This window comes from Microcaecilia unicolor, chromosome 1, assembly GCF_901765095.1.
Source record: "Microcaecilia unicolor chromosome 1, aMicUni1.1, whole genome shotgun sequence".
Classification (NCBI taxonomy): domain Eukaryota; kingdom Metazoa; phylum Chordata; class Amphibia; order Gymnophiona; family Siphonopidae; genus Microcaecilia; species Microcaecilia unicolor.
Window position 1 is genome coordinate 70,052,297 of NC_044031.1, and position 22,934 is coordinate 70,075,230.

At 42.5% G+C, this 22,934-nt stretch overlaps 1 protein-coding gene across 9 annotated transcripts in view; it reads right to left on the reverse strand.

Annotated features, from left to right (window-relative positions):
• The window catches only part of PRKAG2 (protein kinase AMP-activated non-catalytic subunit gamma 2), a 635,875-nt gene that overhangs the window by 72,171 nt on the left and 540,770 nt on the right, over positions 1-22,934 (reverse strand). For all 9 annotated transcript variants that reach the window (XM_030198247.1, XM_030198257.1, XM_030198237.1 and 6 more), the window contains 3 exons: positions 21,133-21,178; positions 11,131-11,185; positions 1,415-1,541 (listed from right to left, as the gene is read on the reverse strand). In XM_030198247.1, coding sequence (XP_030054107.1) covers positions 1,415-1,541; positions 11,131-11,185; positions 21,133-21,178 — 228 coding nt within the window. The remainder of the gene's footprint in view (positions 1-1,414; positions 1,542-11,130; positions 11,186-21,132; positions 21,179-22,934) is intronic.

The following is a 22,934-nucleotide window of genomic DNA, read 5'->3' on the forward strand; positions in this document are numbered from 1 at the left end:
TTGGCTACGCCACTGGGATATCATGGGTCTTGAAAATTGGTTGCAGAATCCTGTTTCAGCACTGAAGCGGAGACATTGTGTTAAGCAAAGATGAATTAGTGTCTCACTGAGTTTCTTGTTAAGTTCCTCTTTCACGACTGTCAGTGCCAATGCTAATGAAGAAACCACGCCAATCAACCCTCAGTAGAAAAGGAAAATCAAACAATGACCTAAAAAATATCCAAGTCTAGATATTAAAAAAGGCATGAGCACCAAACTCTCTCGTTTTATATTATATATATATATAATATAAAACGAGAGAGTTTGGTGCTCATGCCTTTTTTAATATCTAGACTTGGATATTTTTTAGGTCATTGTTTGATTTTCCTTTTCTACTGAGGGTTGATTGGCGTGGTTTCTTCATTAGCATTGGCACTGACAGTCTTGAAAGAGGAGCTTAATAAGCATTGTTTGAGGTCATTGTCAGATAGGGAGCAGTGACTGAGGACACGTCCTCTGCCTGGTTTTGGTTCTATTTAAGTTGATCCAAACTTCTGATGTCAAGGAAGGTTGAGTGGCCTCAGTTTCTGAGGGCATAGTAAGCACCAGTACCTCAGTGCTCTAGCAAAGTTTGATGTGAATGTTTCTTGGACTCTCTTAATGTTCAACATTAAGCTCCCTCAGCGTGCACGATAAGAATCCTTCCTTTTCTTCAATCAAAACTGGGTTATGTCCAGACCTGGTGGCCTCTAGGAACACTTGATGTCAAGGATAATCAATGCAACCTAGTGCAGCTCTTGCACCCTCTTAGACCAATGTCTCCAACGCCAAAGAATGTGAAAGCAAATGACTCAGTTTTGGTAATAAGAAACCAGCTGGGGCACTGTGCGTCCCAAAAGGGGGCTCGCAATGAGTGGCAGTGAAAAATGAAAGTTAACTTAGAAAACGTAAAAAAAAAAAAAAACTCTGATTAAACTGAAGAGAAGAGAGATGTTCACATGAAACATGATTAAAAAAAAACCCCAAATATTTCATGCAGATAAATGAGAAACATTCAAATGGCTCCATAGAAAAATCAAATACAGGAAGTCCCATATGACAACATGAAGCAAGAAGTGCGATGGTGCCTCTTAAGGCTTTCAGAACTTTTCTAAGCTGAAGAGGTTAGTCTGCACAGGCTCCCTCATGGTCACCCTAATTATGAGGGCTTGATATACACAGTGGCGTATTTTCAAAGCACTTAGACCTACAAAGTTTTATAGTAACCTATGGAACTTTGTAAGTCTAAATGCTTTGAAAATGAGCCCCATAATTTTAGGCCAAGCTGGATAACTTTAAATTGTGTATCTTACTGACCTCCCTGTGTTTAAGATCCTTTGGTCACAGTTAAAAACAAATAATTCACATTCTCATGAAACACTATGACAGTACTCACAAAAAGCTGAAGGAACTTGAGGATTCTTTTGTGGGTAAGTATATAAAGTGCATTCCCACTGATGGGGTCGATGACTGGCAACCTATGGATTTTGTTTTTGATCAATGAATATACAGCATCAAAGAGGCTGAAAAGAAAGACAAGGAAAGCCTTTAGTAATTCTTCAAATAGTACAGCAAGAATGATCAGGCACACAAATGGATGTCAGCACATGACACCAGAATGGAACAGCTTCTCAAACCTTGAACTAAGTTCTGAACATGCAAAGCCCTTCCTATGTGCGCTAGTCTCCTCGGTTAGTTCCAAAGCTCATGAGGGTTTATGTACCTGATAAATTCTGCTGTCTATGGAAAACACCTATTACATATATGATAAAGAATATTTTTTGCACTGACAAGCAGGACTGGGTCAAACACACATGTGGGTGAACTCCCAAGCTCAGGGCTGCTCAACTTTACACTTACTGTTCAGGAGCAGCAAGCACATCAGGAAAAAGAATGTTAGAGTTGCAATATCACACCAACAGAATGGCCATCGCAGCTCAACCAAATGCACTCGCTTACTGTTGACTGGTTCAAGCACTAAATGTGATGTACATGTATGAAATAAGGATCAGGTAGCTGCAGAGTGTGAAAGAGCTACAGTAGCTGAAAAGACTCATTTGATCAGTCTCAGATTTGATGAGATTTAATTTTAAAGGTGAGAGTTTAAAAGGGGTCTGGACAGATTCCTGAAGGAAAAGTCCAATGAACGTTATTAAATTTTGGGTTTTTGCCAGGTTCTTGGGGCCTGGATTGGCTGCTGTCGGAGACAAAGTGCTGGGCTTGATGGACCTTTGGTCTTTTCCCAGCGTGGCAATGCTTATGTACTTATGTAATAAGTAAATAGGATGCTAGAAACCCTATTAGCTAAAGTTTTTTTTCGGTGACTGGAATGCCAATGTCATTGGGAGTCAAAGGAGTCAAACAACTGTGTAGCGACCCAAGATGGCCAAAGGTGTATGACTAGGGACTGGGATGCTCAACGGTGCTCTAGAAGTTTTTTTGTATTTTTTAATGCAACAGTCCAAACCCCATCCTCTTATGTGAAAAAAACAAAACATTTATATAAATTAAAACACATAACTTTGCAGACTGCTCACATACTCATGACATGAAAAAAAAAATCAGCCACTCAACATTTTGGATCTGCTGCTTTAGTCACTTTTTCCCCAGAGAAGATTATATATATGATTTCTGCTGGAAAGTCTGGTGCTGGAGTGGCAATAGAGGGAGGAATGCTTCGCCCTGAGAAAATGTTCCTCTCTCTACCGCTGCCCGCCTCATATGAACTGCCCAGCCACTGCAGAGGAAAGTACCTGTAGGTTCAGGCAGGAGCTACTGGAATCGGAGGCCTTCATGCAAAGAAAAGCAACTGTCCTGTCTGGGGATCCAGTGAACACTTCACATGTAGGTTGAGTAAGCTTGAATAGTGCAAACACTGGGCCTCAACCAAGTGCTCATACGAGTCCCAGCTTATATTATCTTCAGAGCCCTTCTGCTAATGCAGTATCTCCACTGATGTGGGGAGAATGGTGAAGCCATATGGCAAGAATTATCCAACTGGATCTGACTGACTAAAAGTGAACCATGTTGAGAGGTGTTTTGGGGATTAAAAAAAAAAAAAAACCCAAACAAACCAACAGCAGATTGTGAAAGAAGGGACCATGAAGGATCCCTCTTGAGAGAATTGTTATGATGAAAAGAAAAATGGAGGCAGTTCAAGATGCAAGCAAAGATTGTACAGGACTGGACTGTCATCACAAACTGGAATATTTGGAGAATAGTTTGAGAAGCTTTAATGTTAGGGTGTTAAACATTTTCATTTGCCTTCCATAGATCCAAGGGAATTTAGAAAATAACTGACTGAAGTTCTAAAGCCTTCATCAAAAGGTGCTCAACCACTTATGATCTTTTATTTACCATATAAGAAACAGAAGGTAAAAGGCCTAGTAATGAACAGATGAAATGATTCCTCTATCACTTGAGATTTTAACTGTTGGAGACTGTTGGATGTTATAGCAGATCAAGCTACTCTCCTGGTATTCAACAATGATAAAAATTTAATTATGAATTTTTTTTCCAAAATAGATAACATTTATGGGTTAACAGCTCTGGTGTTTTCCAGATGTTTGTAAAGAGATATGGAAGAAATGGAAATTTGTCTTTCACCTTCAACCATGAGTTTTGCAACATAGAGAAATCTCTCTCTGCTTTCCATTTAAATACATGGTAAAATTTCAAAATGTAAACTTTTGCCCGTTTTAACATAAAACTCTCCTTAAAAATAAAATTTCCTTTGCAATCTGGTAGTTGGGGGGGGGGGGGGGGGGGGGGGGGGGGGGGGTCATAATACTATTAGCTTAGAGCAGCGGTTCTCAATTGGTGTGTCACAAGCACCCGGGGTGGTGTGTGTTGTGGGGCTAGCATACAAAAAAAGCAGCGGGTATTATTTTTGTAAAGTTTGCAGCACGTCTCTTCTCTTTCTTCCCCTCTTGTCGCAGACCCATCACCTTGTCCTCATCATCTCTCAGCCCCATCCTCCCCTCTCCCCTTCTTTGCCCACAGTGACAGAAACAACATGCTGCCTGGACCAACTCAGAGCCTTTCCTCTGTCACATCTCCCCCAGGGATGTAGCCAGAACCTTTTTGTGTGTGTGTGGGGGGGGGGGGGGGGGGGCAATCATTTCCTCTCAGTTCCCCCCTGCTGCCTTCCCCCATACTGTGCTAGATTTGGAGTTTATTCCTCAAAACTTTGGGGGAAATTATTATTCCTATTGTAAAAACAAATCCTAGGGAACCTAGTGACAACCTCAAGTTATAGATCAATAGTCTCCATCCTGCTTTTCTGTAAATTGATGGGAGTGGTAACCCACCAGTTGTCCGATTTGGACCGCCGTAGCATTTTACACTATAAACAGTCGGGATTTAGATCAATCAGCAGCACCAAGACCATTCATTGATAGATAACATCCGCAAATTAGTTTGCCAAGGTAAGAAGGTGTTGGTGTTGCAGTTTGACCTATCAAGTGCATTTAACTTGGTGGATCATAACATTTTTATTGCAGAAATTGGAAAGCTTAAGAATTACTGACAAGGTGTATAGTTTTTCAGATTTTTTCAAATTCCGTAATTACAAAGTTAGATGGAATTTTTCAGAGAAATGGAGTAACCCTTGTGGTATTCCTCAGGATTCCCCCCATATCCCTACTTTTTATTAATGTCTATAAATATATTTGCTGGGCTATGCCTTGGAGAAATTAGGGCTTAACTTTTATAGTTATGCTGATATTACAGTTCTGGTCCCTATAAACTAGACAGTTGCATCTCTCCGTTTTACTTTATAATGCTATTGATACTTTAGATCTCTGGATAAAAACACATAAGCTCAAGTTAAATGCTGAAAAAAATTAAATTTCTACTGGTCAGTCCTTCAGTTTTAGAAAAGAAAAATAGTGCTAGAATTAATCAGACTTTATATCAGTTTTTCTTCATCAATAAAAGTGTTGGGTATTTTATTAGACTCCAAATTATCTTTTGATTCTCATGTCAATACATTCACACAACAGCTTTTTTTTTTTCATGTGTAATCTTTGGTGGGTAAGCAAATACTTTGATTATGCAATCTTTGATTTTGAGTATGTTAGACTACTGTTACATTATCTATCTGGGTGTTCCTAAATTACTTCTTAAGCGATTACAGACCATCCAGAATACTTCCCTTTGTTTGAATTACTCTTTGAAAAAGTCTGATAGTGTAACTCAGTACTTTATAAAGAGCCATCGGTTACCAGTTCATCCTAGAATTCAATTTAAATGCTACTGTCTTGTTTTTAACATGATCTATGGACTACCACTATTGTATCTTCTGGGTCATTTTACATAAGTACACAAGTATTGCCATAATGGGACAGACCGAACATCCATCAAGACCAGCAACCTGTTTCTAACAGTGGCCAATCCAGGTCACAAGTACCTGGCAAGATCCCAAGACAGTACATAGTAACATAGTAGATGACGGCAGAAAAAGACCTGCACGGTCCATCTAGTCTGCCCAACAATTTAAACTCATACTTTGTGTGTTTACCTGACCTTGATTTGTTTCTGCCATTTTCAGGGCACAGACCATAGAAGTCTGTCCAGAACCAGGCCCACCTCCCAACCACCAGCCCCGACTCCCCCCACCAGCTCTGCCACCCAATCTCGGCTAAGCTTCTGAGGATCCATTCCTTAACAGGATTCCTTTATGTTTATCCCAAGCATTTTTTAATTCTGTTACCGTTTTCATCTCCACCACCTCCCACGGAAGGGCATTCCAAGTATCCACCACTCTCTCCGTGAAAAAATACTTCCTGACATTTTTCTTGAGTCTTCCCCCCTTCAATCTCATTTCAAGTCCTCTCGTTTACTGCCTTTCCATCTCCGGAAAAGGTTCGTTTGTGGGTTTATACCTTTCAAATATTTGAACGTCTGTATCATATCACCCCTGCTTCTCCTCTCCTCCAGGGTATACATGATCAGGTGCGCAAGTCTCTCCTCATACGTCTTGTAACGCAAATCCCATACCATTTTCGTAGTTTTTCTTTGCACCGCTTCAATTCTTTTTACATCCTTAGCAAGATACGGCCTCCAAAACTGAACACAATAATCCAGGTGTGGACAATACATTTTATGCTGCTTATCCTAGAAATACAAAAATCAAACAAACAATGGCTCCGCTTTGTCTGTATATATTTGTAAAAATACACAACTCGAACCAGACAAAACAAATTTACTGCAACAAAGAAATGTTGGCTAATGAAGGTGTCTCATATAGTCACAGAAGCCTGTTTGTGCCAACTGCTTTTCGGCTCACAGGCATGTGAAAGTTTGTAATCATAGACCACCTCCAGCCAACCAGTAGTGCCAAATATCCGTCTTTTATAGAAGCCTGAGTGTCGAAATGTCTATCTATTTATTCATTAAAACATTAGTGCTCAGGCGCAGAAATCAAAAAGTGCACTACTGTTCAAAAATTAAACACTATTGCAATAAATTGACAAATAATGCAAAAAATCAACTTAACTTGATAGCTCTGGACAAAATACGCCATCTTCTTGGGCTGGAGCTTATCATGTTTCAAAGGTTCACTATATCAACATACTGACACCTCCGGTATCGCTGTAAGCCCGACAGGACCCTGTTTCGCGGTCAACTGCTTTTTCAAGGGCATAAACTTTTCAACAGCCTCTGCCGGCATCAGACCATTCATAAACTATCTGATGGAAAACCTCTTCCACTTGAAGTCATGTGTGTATCTGATGGTTTCCTTACAGCAATTAAAGTATCTTCAATATGTGTTAGAAGACCTAGAGCCATGACTAAGCACTGCTCAATTTCCACACCATTCAGGGCTACACTTTGATGTGGTAAAGAAGAATGCCTTTGTCCTGTGTGATTAACAGAGACAACTGGAAGGGAAGGGATGCAGCTTTTAACAGCACAGCACAAGGAAGACAACTTAAACAAGACCTCGGCTGGGCTGGCGGGGGTTGGGGTCCCCCGCCAGCTGAAGTAAAAGGCACTGGCAGGCAGGAGGAAGCGGACCTCGGCGGGGGTAGGTGACGGTGGGGGAGGGTTGACGGCGGTAGGGGGGGTCCAGGGTGACATCTGCAGGGGCCTAGGCCCCTGTGGCCCCACGCAGATACGCCCCTGATGCTGAGGACACAGGAATCTGTGGCAATTTACCTCCAGTGTCAAAGGAAGACACGAACCTCAACCCATAAAGACAGGGAAGTGTGTAGATTTAGGAGAAAATACTGCCTATGATGGGCATGTGTGTCCAAAATAAAGCTGTTTTGGTTGAGCAGGCATTTGGCTGGCCCTTGTCTCTGAAACAGGAAGAACACTTTCATAGTAACAATTCCAGCAATACTGGTACATCTTAAAGCACTGGCTGAAATACTGTAAAATGGATCAGTTGTCTTTTACAATATACACCATCATTTACTTTTTCTCCAAAGTCACCAGTACATATCCACCAGTTTGGTATGAACTAAGAAAGCCAGAGGCATGTAACTAATCTAGCCAACTAGTGGCAATGACCAAAAAGGTGAAACTCTTGAAACCATCTTATAGGTTGTAATTCTCAACCATCAACATTAAGACAGTTATCAAGTACAACTGTGCTTGCAGTCAGAAACTGGGGAACAAAGCCTGGTCCGCTTTCAGAAGCATACTCCAAGCAGATAAGCAGGAATGCAGGCTGAAAAGCACTGGTCCTTGGAAAATCACCCTGCCAAAATGGAGGGTCTTTACTAGAGTTATTCATAGTGGTTTTAACTGCCACTAGAAAAAGCAAGAACTGGACCTAGCTGAAAACTGATGGAGTTTGTTTATAAGACCATGTACTGGTACCATTAGAATGGCCTGTTTTGTTATATAGAAAATTCAAAGAGGCCATGGAAATAAGAACATCGCTCTGTGTCATACTGAAAGTAAAATGTACACTTAGAGTGAATGAATCTTAGGCAAGCATTTTTTTTTAAATAGCTTCAGCTACACAGGAAAAATTGCCTTTATGTGCAGATAAAAGTGGCCCCCATTATGTATTAGAGACATCTGCTGTCAGCACAGCAAAAGAAACAAGACGACTTAGTATAGCATTGCTCAGAGGCTTTAAATTGCTTCCGACCACCTTTGCAGTATTCCTTCTAATTTGCTCTAGCAAACTCTATAAGAAGAGATGGGCGCAATCAATATGACTGTGTGAAAGCCCTCGAGGCCAGTCTTATGGTTTTGTAGGAAACTGGAAATTGAGGCTGGGAGGATCAGAATACTGCCGGATTTGGAATTGTTGTGTCAAGCCAGAAAAATGTATGATCAATTGAAATATATGCGATAAGCACAAAAATCAAGGAAGGAATCTCTTCATGTAATGTTCAAAAAGAAACACAGCATTGTGTAGGGAACACTAGTTGTGCACAATTCTCAGTGCAAAGCATATTACTGGTAATCTGCTCTGAAGAGGTCCTTTATTCACAGGGAGTAAAGTGTGCTAAAAGCTCAGTATATACCAAGTCATCTGTCTTCTGTGGTGATGAGGCCCAAGCTGGCTACTAACGAAGTGAGGAAGTTGCTCTAAAGTCTCAGCACTCATTGTGGTGTACAGTCTGCACTGCTTTGCCCTTAGGTCTGGGATATTTTGGCTTCAGGCCACAGGAAGCATCAAAATAATGAAAGCATTACTGGTTTGGGAACCTTCAAGGAGCTCGGATGCTGTTGAAATGATGTAAGTTTTTCTCCTGTGTAGCTGAACCTCATAGGATGCTGCACAGGCAAGCGGGTGGATGGTCAAGGAAAAGGGAAGGAGGGCAAAGAGCAGAACCAGGTCCTCGTTCTGGAAGTTTCTTCCACACTGTATGCAAGAAGCACTAGCAAAATGTTTATCTTTAGATAAGAAATAAAAAAAAAATTGAACAAAAATGGCAAACAGCAACCTTAGAAAATTGAGATGTAAAAACCCCAACAGATGGGAGAGCTTTGTTTTAATGACCATTTGGCAGATTGGGGAAAAACAAAATCGAGGAGTGAGGAAAAGCTGTGCATGCTCATACTTTTACACTACATTCTAAGCTCTGGCAATCTGTTGCTTCCCAGTGATGTCTGCAGTCGTCACCCACTTGTGTGCCTGATCAAGTTCATTGACAGAAAAATACATTAAAAATCAATCACCAATTAAGTTTACTAGCCCTTGGTATCTGGGTCCAACAAAGTGGGTTGGTCACTTTTCAGTAATCATAAAAGCTAAACCACATTGTTGATTCATATATCAATAGCATCAAATCACTGAATGACACTTAGAAGTACCAGAGGAACAATTTTCAAATCAATTATTCTATACTAGGAATTATATATATGCACACACTATCACTTAGACCTGGATAATCCATGCCAGGCCCTATCTGACCATCAACACTGAATATCCAGATCTTTGGCAGCATCTGGAAGCTGTACAGCTACACAGTTAGGAATGTCTTTTGTGCATGCCTACATGTCCAGTTAGTTGCACAGGACCTGGCCCTGAATATCACCAGTGCCCTTATAACTCCCAGCAACTCCCCCGGCACTAATTGGTGAGTGCCATGGCAGTTAGCGCTGATATTTAGTGGCACTGTTTAAGTGAAGCTGAATATTGGCTCCAGGGCCACCCAGCACGATTTAACTAGGCAGGAATTTAATCCTTCCTGGTTAAACTGCTTTGAATATCAGCCCCATTGTTTAAAAACATACAGTTAACGACTCAAATAGAAGGCTAAATTTAAACATTTACTTCATAGTACTACAGATCACTAAATTCCTTTTATTGTGACAGTCTCTACTATGTACAAGCTCATACCATCTGAAGAAACATTGCAAGCTATTATAGTAATTAACAAATGAATGAATTAACAACTAAAGGAGTTAAACTAGGATGTACATAATAGATCACTCTGGATGTATACCAATATGTATCCATTCTGGGTCACACTCAAGGGCTTGATTATCATGAATCCCTACTGGTAATTTTTTTTAGGGGTGGGCAGGGCATATTTTTCCCCCTTCCTATCCCCCATTAAAAGAATAGCTTATCTCCCCTATTTTATCCTCTAAGAGTCCCCTCCTTCTAAAACTTTAGCCTATCTGCATCCTTCCCTTCTAACTGACAGGCTTGTCTGCCTCTGTCTCCCCTGCTAGCTTCAGTCTGTTTGAACTGTTGGGCTAGCAAGACCCATGCAAGCCCAAGCAATTCAAACTGCACAACTAAAGATAGCCAGCAGAGGAGATAAACAGTTAAGCATGCTCTCCCTTCAGCAAGACAGGCCTGGGGACTGATTAATTACAAGGAAGGGTGGGGGGGGGGGGGTTGAAATCTAAAAAGAACAGGTCTAGGGATCAGGGAAAAAAAATAGAGGCCATAGCTAGGCTGGCTTTCAGTCAGGTGATTGCTTTCCATGAACACAATATCATAAGGTTCCTGATGGTACACTTCTTCACAGAACACCAGAGCCTGAAATGCTGAATCCCAGGAGTGCTTGGATCCAGAATCAGAAAGATGAACTAAGGTCACACATTGTAGATACCCAAATCAGAATCTGCACAGTTCCATTAATACCTTACAATCACCAGCAAGTCACTGGGCTGTATCCTTTGTTATTTAGGTCTTAACAAATCTGAATGGTTATGTGGATTAAACAGTAGAGTAATATGTTAAACAATACAAAGCTATCAAAAAAAGAAAAGCTCTCATAATAGCTGTGGCACAGAAAAAAAGTATTTATATATATAATACTTTTTTCTGTGCCACAGCTATTATACATATACATATATATATATATATATATATATATATATATATATATATATATATATATATATGTATAATAGCTGTGGCACAGCTATATATGGCTTCACATTGAGAGCCGTAGTGCTCGTTTAACATCGGAGGGGGTTCTCATCACAGACAGAAAAACCCTTGTGTTTCAAAAGGTAAAGGATACTAAAAGAATCCACAAAATCAAAAAAGGAGGGATCCATATCAAAAGAACTAATAAGTTGAACTTAACTTTTAAGCATGCAGGTATAGATATAGCTGACATTTTAATATTAACATTCCAGTTCTCACTTAAAGAAAAAAAAAAAAAAAAAGCGAGAGCCTACCTTGCATCTGGAGATATGTTCACTAAAGGCTTAAATGTTTCTTGCAAATAAAGCTCTGCATCATAAAGAATAAAAAAATGTGTGTCAATCAATACAAAAAATACTGCAAAATACTGAAGATTTTTTTAACCAGTTTAAAGGAAAGACACAGCAGTTCTGAATATTATTTTCTATGTCAACTGCATAGAATGTAAAACCAAAACAATTCACACTTTGAAACTGAAAAGGTTTAAAGACAATACTCCCATCCTCTTAGTATAAATAGGACAGCAACCTTCCCATCTTCAGGACACGTGACCCTCAGGGGGAGGAATGCTGGCTTCGGCCTAACCCCTGGTAAGTAAGCCTTCCCTCGGCTGAGAGGTGCCCAGCTCTATCACCGGCTGCCTTTCAGGTGCTGTGGAGGACTTGCAACTCATCTGCATATCCTTTACAGCCTTCTCCGGGTTGACTCCCAGGTCCACTCGGGGCCTCCGCTCTAGGTGCCCAGCGCTCCCACCAGGTGCTGTGGAAGACTTGCAGCCCTTCTGCATATTCTCACAGCTGTATCTGGAGTGACTCCCAGGTCCACCCCGATCTTCCCAGGGCCCTCGCTCTAGGTGCCCAGGGTTTTCAGGTGCTTTTTGGCTAGGATCAGGCGACCCTCAGGGGGCATTTTTCTCTTTAAATTTATTTTTCTCCCAGTTACTGTCCCTTCCTAATCTGTTTCTCCATCTGAAACCACTGTACACTGCAGGAACACAGTGTCCACCCTCTGTATTCATCATCTCACCATCTCTTTTTTCCTCTTCCTTTTTCTCAGCTCTCAACCTTCAACATTTCCTTCCTTACATTCATCCATCTCCTTGCTATATGAGTACATCTTGCCTTCGTTGCTGTCATACCTCTCCTACTTTTCGCTGGGGACATTAATCCCAATCCTGGTCCTCCACGTCAGCTCTCATCCTATTTGGGCAGGGCACACTGTGATATCTCCAATCTGATTTCTGTTCCTCTCCTCCCCCTTCTTCCCTGCCTCTCTTGCGCTCTGTGGAATGCCTGCTCTGTCTGTAACAAACTTTCCTACATCCATGACCTCTCTCTCACATACTCTCCATCTGCTTGCCCTAACTGAAACCTGGCTTAACCCTGAAGACTCTGCTTCAGTCGCGGGCCTATGCCATGGAGGTTTTCTTTTCTCCCATATTCTTCGCACGGTTGGCCGTGGAGGTGGTGTCGGGCTACTACTTTCACCCTCTTGTAGATTGCAACCTCTTCTTCTACCTCAGTCTCACTGTTTTTCTTCCTTCGAAGTTCACACCATCCATCTATTTGCGCCTCTGCCTCTCCAATAGCAATCATTTATCGACCCCCTGATAATTTCCTTTCTTCCTTTCTCACTGACTGATGCTTGGCTTTCCTTCTTTCTTGAACCCTCAACTCCTTCCCTCATTCTTGGGGATTTTAACATTCATGCTAATGATCCCTCTGACTCTTATGCTTCTCAGTTTCTTGCTTTAACATCCTCTTTCAATCTTCATCTGTGCTCCACTACCCCCACTCACCAGAATGGCCACTGTCTTGATCTTATCTCCTCTTCTCAAACTGCACACTCTCCAGTTTCTGTGCCTCAACTTTTCCCCTCTCTGACCATCATCTGATAACTTTCACACTTAAACATCCTCCTCTCCCCAGTCCCATCCAATCTTAACCAATACATTTAGGAATCTTCAGGCTACTGACCCTTCTACTCTGTCCTCCAGTGTTTCAAATCTCTTCTCTACCACTATGTTATCCAAGTCTGTCAATGAGGCTGTCTCTTCCTATAATACTATTCTCCCCTCTGCTCTGATACTCTCGCTCCTCCCATTCCGCGTTCTGTAAAACGTACCAAACCCCAGCCTTGGCTGACCTCTAGAATCTGCTACCTACGTTCCTGTGCCCACTCTGCTGAACGCCTTTGGCTGAAATCCTGAGCCCATGCTGACTTCATACATTTCAAATTCTTGCTAACCTCCTTCCAGTCTGCTCTTTTACTTGCCAAACAGGACTATTACATCCAGTTGACAAATTCTCTTGGCTCAAACCCTCAACATCTCTTTGCCACCCTGAACTCTATCCTCAAAGTGCCTTCACCTCCAGCCCCCCCTTCACTTTACCCCCAGACTCTGCCTGAGTTCTTTCATAAGGTTCACAAGATTAAACTTGAACTCTCAACCAGTTCACCTCCACCTCTCCTTCCCTTAGTCCATTCTCTCAACCCTCCAACCCCTGCCTCCTTTTCTGAAATCACTGAAGAGGAAACTACACATCTTATTTCCTCCTTGAAACTAACTACCTGTTCCTCTGATCCTATTCCCACCCATCTACTTAACACTATCTCTCCTACTGTCATCCCTTTTATCTGTCATATCCTCAACCTTTCACTGTCCACTGCGACTGTTCCGGATGTCTTCAAACATGCTGTAGTCACACCACTCCTTAAAAAAAACCTTCATTGGACCCTACCTGTCCTTCCAACTATCGCCCCATTTCCCTCCTCCCTTTCCTATCCAAGATACTTGAATGTGCTGTTCACCGCCGTTGCCTTGACTTTTTCATCTCAAGCTATTCTTGATCCACTTCAATCTGGCTTTCGCCCCTTCATTCAACTGAAACAGCCCTTGCTGAAGTCTCCAATGATCTGCTCCTGGCCAGATCCAAAGGTCTCTATTCTATCCTCATCCTTCTCGATCTATCTGCTGCTTTTGACACTGTTGATCACAACCTACTCCTTGATATGCTGTCCTCACTTGGATTTCAGGGCTCTGTTCTTTCCTGGTTTTCTTCTTTTCTCCCTGCATGCCTTTAATGTATACTCTAGTGGATCCTCTACTTCTATCCCACTGTCGGGTGGTGTACCTCAGGGATCTGTCCTCGGACCTCTTTTCTCCATCTATACTTCTTCCCTTGGTACTCTGATCTCATCCCATGGTTTTCAGTATCATCTTTACGCTGATGACTCCCAGATCTACCTCTCCACACCAGAAATCTCAGCCGAAATCCAGGCCAAAGTATCAGCCTGCCTGTCTGACATTGCTGCCTGGATGTCTCAGTGCCATCTGAAACTAAACATGACCAAGACAGCTTCTTACCAAACCAACCTCTCCCTCCTCCCCCACTCTCTATTTCTGTGGATAACACTCTCATCCTTCCTGTCTCATCAGCTCGTAACCTCCCTCTCCTCTGCACATATTCAACAGACTGCTAAAACCTGTTTCTTTCTCTATAGTATCAGCAAAATTCACCCTTTCCTTTCTGATCACACTACCAGAACCCTCATCCACACTCTCATCACCTCTCGCTTAGACTATTGCAACTTGCTTCTCACAGGTCTCCCACTTAGCCATCTCTGTTCAAAATTCTGCTGCACGACTAATATTCTGCCAGTGTCGATATGCTCATATTAGCCCTCTCCTCAAGTCACTGCACTGGCTTCCTATCTCTTTCCGCATATAGTTCAAACTTCTCTTATTGACCTATAAGTGCATTCACCCTGCAGCTCCCTCAGTACCTCTCCACTCTCATCTTTCCCTACATTCCTCCCCGGGAACTCCGTTCACTGGGTAAATCTCTCTTATCTTCACCCTTCTCCTCCACTGCTAACTCCAGACTCCGTTCCTTTTTTTCTTGCTGCACCATATGCCTGGAATAGACTTCCTGAGCCGGTACGTCAAGCTCCATCTCTGGCCTTCTTCAAATCTATGCTTTTAACTTCTGACCCTTACTCATCCTCACTTTAATATTCCCTTATCTCTTGTTTGTCCTGTCTGCCTGTACTAATTAGATTGTAAGCTCTGTCGAGCAGGGACTGTCTCTTCATGTTCAAGTGTACAATGCTGCTTATGTCTAGTAGCGCTTTAGAAATGATGAGTAGTAGTGTATTGAAAAAAAACCCCCACTTCTTAAGTGAAACTATCTTGAACTTTATCAGCTGTACTTTGCTGCTTCAGAGAACTCAGGCATGGTACTTCTCTGTGTTTTATGAAAAGTGAAGCACGTTTTATTTAGAGTTAATTCAATTTATTAATTAAAATTTCAAACACAAAACTCTCAAACAATAACAGAAAATCTTGAACCAGGTGAAATATTCCATGGAGCATTTTATGTGAAAGAAAAAAAACAAACAAACGAGGTCACTGGTGCAATAGGAAAACTGAATTTATCCTTTAAATAATATGGTTGCTGGTTAGTCCTCTTGGATCAACAGAAATCAAACTCAGACAAGATATAGGTGATAACAGTTTTCTGGATTAACTTTATGACTAACTTTAAAGGAATGTGGATTGACCCATAAAAAGCACATCTCTAGAAAGCTAGTCAGAAGTTACCATAGGGGCCCTCTTACTAAAGGGCTGGCGCGTGCTACAGCAGGAGCCTGGCAGTAGTTCCCACCCCCAGGGCATGCCATTTCTGGTGCTACAAAAATATTTCTATTTTTGAAGTGCCACTGCTTACCCGTCAGTAATCGGGCAGCAGCACATGCTGCTTGGTTACCGCCTGGTTAGCACGAAAGCCCTTACTGCCACCTCAATGGATGGCAGTAAGTGCCCCCCCCCCCTTCTGAATTGACCGCACAGCAAGTGGTTCACTTACTGCACGGTCATTTATTTCCCAGCAAAAAGGATAGCTTTTTACCTGCTACAGTAAAAAGGGGGCCTCAACACGTGTCAAAAACAAGCGCCACGCTAGCGTAGGACCCTTTTACTGCAGCTTGGTAAAAGGATCCCTTAGTGACAAAGCTATCATCTACAACTTCTTTGTTGAATACAATTATCACAATACTGATTACAATTATTTCATTATTCTTAGAAAGGCCAATTTATTTATTTGAGGGATACTCAATAAGAGTCCCATTTTACACAGAACCTCTAGGTAGGAAAGGGAACATCCAGGTCAGGACATTCCATAAAAGGATGCTGGCAAATACATATTTCTTTTCTGGCACACATTATAGAAGAAGCCATTTCAGAATTTATTTATATATTTTTAAAATATTGCCACCACCCTTTATCCTTTGGAAAAGCAAAGACAGCTAACTAAAAGTGTAGCACAACTGACAATTACAGAATCTGAACATTCCAAAAACCCAGCAAGGTCTAAACTGTCTGCAGAAAGATCTTCCAAAGCAGAACAAGCAGGTCCTTCTTGTTGAGAAACTTGGGTCCAGAGTCCAAGGGTAATATGGTAAGCTTTAGAAAACGGAGGCAGAGCATCCCTAAGGATCTGTAGAATTTATATATTTTTCTTAAAAATATCACTTGGTGATAAAATTGTGTGTTTTAGAAAATTAAGGATCCACAGATTTAGAAAACAGTCTTCTCTATACATGTTCCAACTTTTGATGAATTAGTCCCATATCTTTCACTAGAGCTACTTAAACGGCTTTTTTACTAAGGCGCGCCCAAAACTGGTAGACGGAACAATGGACTGGAGTGCCAGCAAATTAATCTACGGTATCCTGAACCTCAACTACCTTGGTTCTCTTTCGACAAGGAGACTGCAAGAAAAGAGGAGCAACCAGGTGGAAGAACTCCAACTTGTAACCTTCTGTGAGAATATCAAGAACCTACATGATTTTGGCCCACTCCTTCCCAAATTTCTCATGCCACCCTCCCACCAGAAGAAAGGAGTGGGCCAGGTTCGTATCATTGTGAAGTTCTGGAGGCACTGGGCACTAGCTGAGGAGGACATCTTCTTGTCTGCACGAAAGGAAGACTGGTGGGCCTGAAAGCAGAACATCTGACCATATTGCTGATGGCCAGGCCGGTACCGTCTGCTGTCTCGAAATAGAGATAGAAAGCCCCCTGAAGACAGATTACCAGAAGCTTTCGGGCTTATCCTCCAGCAACTGCCGTGGATTAGTTCCCCCAGTTCTTTCACCAAGTTACTGAGATCTTCTCCAAATAGCCACTTGCCCTAAAAGGGTATTTTAACTAGAAGCAACTTTGAAGCTGCATCTGCTGCCCAATGCAGACATGCCATGACAGACAAAAACATACTGCGGGCCATAGCATGTCATAAATAGCATCTGCCAAGTACGTCAACCCCACTTCCAGCTGGGCGTTACGGCACCCATCTTGTGTTGCTGACTGCTGATGCCACTTCAGGCATGCTTTTGCCATGAACAAGCTACACACTGTTGCTAAAAGGCCCAAAAAGACCACTTCAATGGCTTGTTTTTAGCAAGCCTTCTAGTTTCCTATCCTGTAGGTATTTTAGGGCAATGCCCCTTTCCACCAGCAAGGTGGTCTTCGTAAATCACTGCTATAACCAGAGAATCCACCCTGGGAAGCTGCAATTTATCTTTCTCCCCCGAAACCAGTGGTGTGCTGGAGCCAGCTTCCACCAGCTCGCAAGAGCCAGTTGTTAACTTTCCTTCCGACTTGCGAGCCGGTTGTTAGAAACCGTGAGCCGGCTCTCCTCCCTCCCTCCAGATCCGTCATAGGCGCCCGGTATAAATGACTTCTACCTTCCTCCCATTGCTAACTCTGACTGCCACCACTGCTGCCAGTTTAGAAGTACGAGCAATAGTAAAGAGCTGCGGGATTGCACTCACATCCTGTACTCACACATCTGCCGACTTTACCAGCCTCTCCCCTCTCCCCAACGTCATTTCCTCTCCCGGCGACTGAGAGCAGTAGAGCAGAGTCAGAAGGCGCGATAGACGAGCTCTTTCCAGTAAGTCTGCCACGTGGCTGTAGCGGACAGCGTGGAGGATAAGCCTGCAGAACTTGTCATTGTTTCTATGTGAAGGAACGCGATGAGCGCATTCTATTTCAAAGGTATGTTCAAAGTTTTTTTTCAAGTAATCTGGGTATCAGATCTTTGAGGAATTTAGTTATGTTAGCTCCTTCCATGGCTTCAGGAATTCCTATATTCTTATATTGTTTCTTCTAGAGCGATTGTTTTGGGCTTCCAATTCTTTCTCTAAGAGGGGAATGCATTGCAGGGTTTTAATGTTTTCTTCGGTACTTAGCTGCATTGCTTCAATAGTTTCAACTTTTAAATTGGAACATTTCAGACTATCATAGAGACAGTCTTTAATTTCTGATATGTCTTCTTTAGCATCAGAGAATAAGGAGAGAGAGAGAGAGAGAGAGAGAGAGACTGGATGGAAGGATAAAGAGAGAAAACGCTGAATGGAAGGGGGAGGGAGTGGGAGATGTTGGATGGAGGGAAGAAAGAAAGACTGGATGAAAGATGTGACAGAGGGGAGAAGCTGAAAGGAGGGGAGAGGAGACATGCTGGTTGAAAGGGGGAGACAAAGAGGACATGCTTAATGGAAGGGAGAGAGAGGGGACATGCTGGATGGAAGATGGGAGAGGTGGGAAAAGCTGGATGTAAGTAGAGATACAGAAGGGGAGAAGCTGAATGGAGGAGAGAGAGGGGACATGCTGGATGGAAGGGGGAGATACTCGGAAGGGGGAGAGAGGAGACACGTTGGTTAGAAAGAGAGTGGGGGCACTGGATGAATGGGGAGAGGAGGATACACGTTGGTTAGAATGAGAGAGTGGGGCACTGGATGAATGGGGAGAGGAGGATACGCTAGATGCAAGGGGGAAGAATAGAGTTAATGAGACAAATAAATGGAAAGGAAGCCCTGGAAACGGACATCACCAGACAACAAAGGTAGAAAAAAATCATTTTCATTATAGCGTTTGGAATATGTTCACTTTGAGAATCAGGTGCTCAGCATTAAAAAAAGTTAATATTTATGGCATTTTATCGCACATTAAACATGAATTAGATTGGAACCTGGGATTTTTTTTCCTGGAGTAATGCATTGCCCCCCCCCCCCCACCAGGCTCTCTCCCCGGCTATAGCCAGCTCTGCAATTTGGGAGGGGGGGGGGGCGCAGAGGGGGAACGGGGAGAGAGCCTGTTAAAATTTACCAGCACACCACTGCCCGAAACTAACGGGTAGAGGGGAACCATGGCTCTTCACACTCTCAGCCCAAGTCCAGCAAGACCCATTCTGCTGTAATCAGGTCCTGAATATCTGGATGCATCAGGAAGGCATTAGAAGAACGTCTAAGCCACCTTATGACTGACGAAGGAACTCCTGACACCAAAGCAGAAGGCTCTTCAACGGAAAGCACTGCCAGTGCATCAGAAATAAGAGTACTGAGCTCCTCTTTATGAAACCATCTCAGTACTTTTGGATTAACCCCCTCCTCAGGAGGGCGCTCTCCCTCTAACAGCTCCTTTAAATCGAGTGAGCCCACATCAGACAGGGAGGAGAAGTAGAGATGGCTCATCTGCTGACTCCTGGAGGTCTAAACGAGATCTCTTAGAAGCCAGAGGGGCAGCAAGCCAAGAAACTGAAGCACCTTGCAGGAACTCTGTTTTTGCTTCAGGAAATAGGCCTGGTGTAAGAACGATATAAACTCCGGAGAAAACAAAGAGCCCAATGCAGATGAATGTTCTGTCAGGCCCTAAGGCTGTAAAATGGCAGCTGTGCTCCGCACTTGATCAGAGGCTGGTTTTTGCACCTATTTCCACACTCTCCTGCATCAAACTGTGCACCAGCCCTGCCAGAGAGCCCAAAGACCCTGGCGTATTTGGATTCTATGTCATATCTGACGATGTGCTGCCGCAGACTGGTTTCTCTGCATTCCACAAGATTCCTAGCTTGCACATGCTATAATGTCCGAATGCCAGCAGGTCCCCAGGATGACCACCACTTAATTGCTTCCACGAGAGTCGCCATTAACCCCAAGTGTAACAAGCGTAGCACAGTGTATCCCAAGCGGTGAGTTAGGATCACTCCCTTGCACCAAGTGGAACTTAACAGTCCTTCAAGCAGTTCTAAGTAGAACTTACCACTCTCAGCTACTCCCTCCAAGCTCACAGTCTCCACAAGCCGTACCACAAACCAAACTGATACTTTGTCCCATGCTCTCCAGCAAACCTTTTTCCCTTTCTTTTTTTTTTTAAGCTGTTGTACAGGGGAAGGAGAGCTTCACAGGAAATGGGAGAGGTTAAGAGAGGTAAATTCATGTGGCACCAGAGACAGGGATCTGAAAGCTTCCAGATATGAGCTCAAGGGGACCATTCTGACCAACTGGACCAGGAGCAAATCACTCAGAACCAGAAAAGTGTGTCCATCCACCTGGTGGAGATTTAAAAAAAAAAAAAAAAAAAAACACAAAACACTGAGTAGCTGGGACTGGATGCCAAGAGAGACGTTTCAGCTCTCTATCTCCACCTGCTGGTAGATGGACAACTATCCCACAGGTTCTGGAATAGTGGGAAGCTAGGTAATGGAACTATATTTCTAGAGCAAGCCAAAAAAATTAGTTCTCATATTTCATCTTATGAACTGAAGAGGGAGAAGGTGGGATATCCTTTTAAGTAGCTACTAGCCTTATCAAGAACACAAATCAATACATTAACACAAAAATCTTGAGAGGAACGAAGGGTAGAATTTAAAGTAATAGAATAAAGTAACTTTCTCCAAAACAGTGGCAGATGTAAGATTAGCCTCCCAACGCTGGTTAAGTGCAGAACAGTACTGTAGTTCAAGGCGGCATGGGAAAAGCAAAAAAACTTTGGTGGTGGGAAAAAATATAAAGATCAAGAAATTAAGCATGTAAAGTAGGTAGGGAAAATGGTCAGTCTACATGATCTGTCAACATGTTCTCTTTTTTTTTGTTTGTTTCAATACATTTTTTATTCAATTTCAATTTAACTCAAGAAGTATTATTATACCATAGTACAATGCATAATAAAAAAGAGCCCATCCCCCATGTAATACCCAAGCCTCCTCCAACTAAACATGTTCTGTATTTTCATAAAATAACCTTTTCCATGATGTGCATAATTTTAAAGTTAAACAGTACTATAATATATGCAGGTCAACAGTTCAACAAGCCAATAGATTTTGCTTAGTAATGAAAAAGCAGCTTGATCTCATGAATTTCTCTTACTGCATATGACTAATACAAATTTCCAATTACCTAAAAATCCTAATTGCTCTTACCTCTCCATGTTTCAATCTTGTGTTCTTCTAGTTCATATATCTGCACCTAAATTGAGATAATAAAGATCAACTCAGAAGCACACACGGCATTTTAAGATGTGATCATTTCAGCCAGGGTTTTGCAAGAGAGATTAAATTAGTAAATATCCTCAATCCACCATTTTGTTTTTAAAAACATCTGCCAATGTTTAAAAAATTATTTTGGCAGTTTCAAACATTAACTGCCACCACTTATATGTCAAAGATCAATATATTTATTTTATTTATATTTGTACCCCGCGCTTTCCCACTCATAGCAGGCTCAATGCGGTTTACATATTATATACAGGTACTTAGTTGTACCTGGGGCAATGGAGGGTTAAGTGACTTGCCCAGAGTCACAAGGAGCTCCCTGTGCCTGCAGTGGGAATCAAACCCAGTTCCCCAGGACCAAAGTCCACCACTCTAACCACTAGGCCACTCCTCCACTATATATGGACAGCAAAAATAATAGTATACTATAAAAATTTTTTAAAGACATGGGAGTAAACCTTATAATATTGCTTCTTTAAATAAGAGAAGCTTCAACTGCCTGGGGAGAGTCTCAGACTTTTCACAAACCCCTTAATGGGTTCTTATCATAGACCTCAGTGGGGAAACAGTAGTAGGAAAAAAAAAACCATGAGAGGAAAAACCACTACTTCAAGAACAAGTTACACCCCAAAAATCTCAAACACAATTTACTTCCCATGGAGTTTCCAAACTGATACAAAAAAAAATAGAAAAACAGAAAAACATTCCAATTAATTGTACACTAGGAATAAAGAGTCCAAAAAGACTTACCGTATTTTTCGGACTATAAGACACACTTTTTTCCCCCAAAATTTGGGAGGAAAATGGGGGGTGCGTCTTATAGTCCGAAGGTAGAGATTTGGCTGGCTGGCTGGCCGTCCGCCCTCCCTCCAAGTTCGGGATCGCCCTCCCCCCGGCCCTGTCACCACTTCTCCCTACTCACGCGATCTTCCCTGGTGGTCTAGTGATGTCGGGGCAGGAAAGAGCCCCCTCTTTCCTGCCCAGCGCGCTACTCTCCATCTTCCTGTATGCATTGCTGCCTGACTGTCTCGGCGAGATTCAAAATGGCCGCCGAGAATTGATGTTTCGGCGGCCATTTTGAATCTCGCCGAGACCGTCAGGCTGCATACAGGAGGATGGAGAGCAGCGCGCTGGGCAGGAAAGAGGGGGCTCTTTCCTGCACCGACGTCACTAGACCACCAGGGAAGATCGCGTGAGTAGGGAGAAGTGGTGACAGGGCCGGGGAGGGGGGAGGAGGTAACCCTGAGGGCGATCCCGAACTTGGAGGGAGGGATTCGGACAAGACGTACCGGAGCACCTAGGTTTTAGAGGAGGGAAAAAGCAAATTTTTTTTTCCTATTTCCCTCCTCTAAAACCTAGGTGCGTCTTATGGTCCGGTGCGTCTTATAGTCCGAAAAATACGGTAACTTCAATAACAAACTTTTCGGGATGTCCCTAGTGGATATGCATGGAAGATTTGCATACAATTGAGATGACTGGCATGCAAATCTGTCTCATGCATATTGGTTGGGGATGTCCTGGGGGCCGGACTGACTGGTGGTTCCTCGGGATGGTTTGAAACCCACTGCTTTACAGAACAATCCTGTAAAAGCACATAATTGGAAATCATATTGTTAATATTAAACTTTTCTTCAAGAGATAAATACATAAAGCCAATTTCTAAAAGACATTTGAAAAGTGCTCACCCTCCCTGCAGCTAAAAGATCAAGTTTATGTAGAGGTCATGACCT